The 5,058-nt window shown below is 37.3% G+C and overlaps 1 gene segment (V, D, J or C); it reads left to right on the top strand.

Moving 5' to 3' along the window:
* Positions 1-811: 811 nt before the first annotated feature.
* On the top strand, positions 812-1,303 carry LOC148120329 (immunoglobulin heavy variable 1-84-like). The segment is given in 2 exon segments: positions 812-899; positions 978-1,303. Coding segments are annotated over 2 exon segments (372 nt in total).
* Positions 1,304-5,058: the final 3,755 nt, after the last annotated feature.

The raw sequence follows: 5,058 nt of genomic DNA, 5'->3' as shown, positions 1-5,058 counted from the left end.
CTTTCATTTACTTGCCCCTGCATATTCATTTGCCACTTTTATTCCATTGGACATTTTCAGTTCTATGTTCTTACATATGTGCATTCACATATATAAGATATCCTAACTTTACAAAATCTAAGGACTACAAATAGAACTTAGAAAATATCTGTTTCAGAGAGGGTCTTAAGTTACTTAATAATGTTCTCTCCAATTGCATTTATTTTTCTCAAAGTTATATAAGTTCTTTATACATTGCTGATGATTAAATTATGTTTTATAGCCTATATATCATGGTTCTTGATACAGTCATTTGTTCAAAGGCATGTAGTTTGTTTCTATATTTTCTGTACTGTAGATAATGCTGCAATCACATTTGTATGCAAAACTTTCTGAGGCATTTTCACTTTTGATCATTTGTGTAAGTGTTTTAGTATGCAATCTTCTGGAGAAATATTGGCCAACTTCATGTATTTGAGAAAAGACTAGAAGTTCTCATAATGTACAAGTTTTAAAATCCTTTTGACAACTACTAACTGTAAATCTTTTGTCACAAGAGGAAAAACTGTCTCTGGCTGAATTCTCTTTGTAAATTGAGAGCTTATGTCTTGAGGTTACATCCACGGGTCTACACAGGGGTTGGGGGTATAGCATGGGTTTCATTTCCTCAGACAAGATTAGAACTTGGATTTGGCATCCTGCTGCCTGACCAAGCTCAACTACCTGTTTCTTCTAAAGCTATACTAGGACCTTATCTAAGAGGTACACTGTTCATGAATATACAAATTACATGGTAAATATAGAGATGTCCACACTCCAGAACAACATATGATCAGTGTCCTATCCACAGTCACAGAGCACAGAGGTCCTTACCATGGAGTGGAGCTGGATCACTCTCTTCCTCATGTCACTAACGACAGGTAAAGGGGCATTCCAGCTCTGAAGAGGGAACAGGGGCAGAGGTGACAATGACACCTAAACTGTCTTTTCCTCCACAGGTGTCCACTCCCAGGTACAGCTGCAGCAGTCTGGGCCTGAGCTTATGAGGCCTGAGACCTCAGTGAAATTGTCATGCAGGACCTCTGACAATATCGCTAATTACAATATTCACTGGGTGAAGCAGAGTCCTGGTCAGGGCATAGAGTGGATTGCGAGGATTAGTCCTGCATTTGGTAATACTAAATACAATCAGAAGTTCCAGGACAAGGCCACACTGACTGCAGACACATCCTCCAACACAGCCTACATGGAGCTCAGAAGTCTGACATCTGAAGACTCTGCGGTCTATTACTGTGCAACACACAGTGTTACAACCACATCCTAAATGTGTCAGAAACCCTGGAGGAGCAGGAAGTTGCCCTGGGACTGAGATGACAGAGATGACTAGCCTGAAGATTTACACAGAAATAATCTTCTGAGTGTCTGTTTTTCTACCTCTTTCTCTATAAATAAAATGATGCTAATTGACCTTCATTTACATACTTCTCTGTAATAAAACCCTAAAGAAGGGAAAACTGTGTTAATGCATAGTGACAGAATTATCTCTGGATTCAAAGAGACTTGAACTTTTTGGAGTTGCTTTGAATAATATATAATATGAATTTTATCAGTAACGTTTACCTAAACAGCATATTACCAATCCAAAACTCCTCACACAGTTTTAAGTAGCATGAATGTCTGTTGTGTAGCAGAATTTCAGTTTCTCAGAAAGGAAGATTTATTTACATCATAATGTACTACCACATAAGTGTAAATCTTATAAGCTGACAAAATTTGATTAAATTACTTTTCATAGTACTGATTTATTTACCCAGTGTGTATACATGTCAGTTAATAATGGGTTTGAGATTCTTCATATTAATCTGATCTTAAGTTTACTGCCTTTCTAGATCCAGTACCTTGACCTACAGTCTCAGGCTTTTACAGACACTGTCTTATTCTGACATGTCATCATCTTTCATGTTCCTCTGGATATGTTGAAGTCACTCTTGTTCTATCGAGTGATTGATTTTGGATACCTGGGCCAATAGCAAACAACATGGAATCCTGTTTGAAATTAAAATACTGTCTTCATAAAGCTCTCTCCTGTCTCCACCAACAGAAAAGCATTAATGATCAGGTGGCAAGGGAATCTCCCAATCCTGTCCTCTGAATTGAATAAGACTCAGCAATGTAAGGCATCAGTCAAGTGACTGTAAGACCTAAATTCAAGCAGTTGTCTGTTGCATTCTTCAGAGCCATTTTGAAGTGCCCAAACCCCTAATACTGCAAACTTAAACACCTTGTACTCCCTACTTTGTACAGACACTGTGGACTCTGAGACTTCCACAGAGGAAGACTGGAATAGACCTACCCCAGCATCCAACTATAACACTCTGGGGAATATACCCAAATGACTCTCCATCCTACTAGAGACACTCATTCAATAATGTTCACTGCTACTCTACAGATAACAGCCAGAATAGTTTCCTCCCATTATCAACTATTCCAGGATCATTTTTTATTGAGTATCCATTCTACTCCCTGCCTTTGATGAGGATATTTATGATGATCTTTGAATCTCATGGAGAAAATGTCACATACATTCCTATTTCAAATTTCTTTCTTCAAAACCTTAAAGGTCTTGTCAAATAGATCTTTCACTTCCTTGGTTAGAGTGACCCCAAGATACTTTATGCTATTTGTGGCTATCGGGAAAGGTGATGTTTTTCTGATTTCCCACTCTGTATCTTTGTTCTTTGTGTATAGGAGGGGAACTGATTTTTTGGAGTTGATCTTGTATCCTGCCACAGTACTAAACGTGTTGATCAGCTGTAGGAGTTCTCTGGTAGAGTTTTTGGGGTCACTTATGTACACTATCATATCATCTGCAAATAATGAAAGTTTGACTTCTTCCTTTCCAATTTGAATCTAATTGATCTCTTTATGCTGTCTAATTGCTATTGCTAGAACTTCAAGCACTATATTGAAGAGGTATGGAGAGAGTGGACAGCCTTGTCTTGTTCTTGATTTTAGTGGGATGGCTTTGAGTTTCTCTCCACTTAATTTAATGTTAGCTGTTGGCTTGCTGTATATAGCTTTTATTATATTTAGGAATGAACATTGTATCCCTAATCTCTCCAAGACCTTTATCATAAAGGGGTGTTGAATTTTGTCAAATGCTTTTTTAGTATCTAATGAGATGATCATATGGTTTTTTCCCTTCAGTTTATTTATATGATGGAATGTGCTAATAGATTTTCATGTGTTGAAACAGCCCTGCCTCTCTTGGATGTAGCCCACTTGATCATAATGGATAATTTTTTGGATACATTCTTTGATTCTGTTTGCCAGTAATTTATTGAGAATTTTTGCATCGATGTTCATGAGTGAGACTGGTTTGTAATTCTCTTTCTTGGTTAAGTCTTTGTGTGATTTTGGTATCAGGGTGACTGTAGCTTCATAAAAGGAGTTAGGCAATGACTCTTCTATTTCTATTTTGTGAAACACTTTAAGGAGTATAGATATTAACTCTTCTTGGAAGTTCTGATAGACTTCTGCTTTGAAACCTTCTGGTCCAGGGCTTTATTTGGTAGGAAGGTTTCTGATGACAGCTTCTATTTCTTCGCAACTTACAGGTCTATTTAAACTGCTCACATGGTCTTGACTTAATTTTGGTATATGGTATTTATCTAAAAAATGTCCATTTCTTTCAAATTTTCCAATTTTGTGGCATACAGGCTTTTGTAGTAAGATCTAATGATTTTCTGAATTTCCTCTGTGTCTGTGGTTTTGCCCCCCTTTTCATTTCTGATCTTGTTAATTTGCTTGTTCTCTCTCTGGCGTTTGATTAGTTTGGATAGGGGTTTATCAATCTTGTTGATTTTCTCCAGGAACCAGCCTTTTGTTTCATTGATTCTTTGGATTGTTTTCTGTGTTTAATTTTTGTTGGTTTCAGCCCTCAGTTTGATTATTTCCAGTCTTCTACTACTCCTCGGTGAGTCTGCTTCTTTTTTTCTAGAGCTTTCAGGTGTGCTGTTAAGTCTCTCATGTGTGCTTTCTCAATTTCCTTTATGTGGGCACTTAGTGCTATGAACTTTCCTCTTAGCACTGCTTTCATAGTGTCCCATAGGTTTGGGTATGTTGTGTCTTTATTTTCGTTGAATTCAACGAAGACTTTAATTTTTTCTCTTTATTTCTTCCTTGACGAAGGGATGGTTCAGTAGTGGACTGTTCAGTTTCCATGAGTTTGTAGGTTTTCTGGTGTTCGAATTGTTGTTGAATACTAACTTTATTCCTTGGTGATCCAATAGTACACAGGTGATTACTACAATTTCTTTATATCTATGGATGTTTGCTTTGTTACCAATTATGTGATCAATTTTTGAGAAGGTTCCATGAGATGCTGAGAAGAAGGTATATTCTTTTCTGTTTGGGTGGAATGTTCTATAGATATCTGTTAGGTCCATTTGGTTCATGACATCTGTTAGTTCTCTTAATTCTCTGTTAAGTTTCTGTCTGGTTGACCTGTCTGTTGTTGAGAGAGGAGTGTCGAAATCGGGTGATTTCTATCACCCACTATTAGAGGGTGGGGTTTGATGTTTGCTCCGAGGTCTAGTAATGTTTATTTTACATATTTGGGTGCTTTTATATTAGGGGTGTAGATATTCAGGATTGAGACTTACTCCTGCTGAATTGTTCCTGATATGAGTATAAAGTGTCCATCTCTGTCTCTTCTGATTGATTTGAGATTGAAATCAATTTTGTTAGATATTAGTATAGACACGCCTGCTTGTTTCTTTGGTCCATTTGATTGAAAAACCTTTTCCCAATTTTTTACTCTGAGGTAGTGTCTGTCTTTGTTTTTGAGGTGTGTTTCTTGTAGGCAGCAGAATGTTGAATCCTTATTTCGTGTCAATTCTCTTAACCTGTGCCTTTTTATAGGTGAACTGAGTCCTTTGATATCAATCGATATTAATGACCTGTGGTTGTTGATTATGGTTATTTTTCCTGGTGGTAATGTCTGTGTGTTTCCCTTCTTTGAGTTGTGCTGCTGGAGGGTTGTCACATGCTTTTGTTATTATGGGTGTTTTTGGCTTC

This window comes from Myodes glareolus, chromosome 11, assembly GCF_982192425.1.
Source record: "Myodes glareolus chromosome 11, mMyoGla1.1, whole genome shotgun sequence".
Classification (NCBI taxonomy): domain Eukaryota; kingdom Metazoa; phylum Chordata; class Mammalia; order Rodentia; family Cricetidae; genus Myodes; species Myodes glareolus.
The sequence above is the reverse complement of the archived record's forward strand: the minus strand, read 5'-3'. Positions and strand labels throughout refer to the sequence as shown.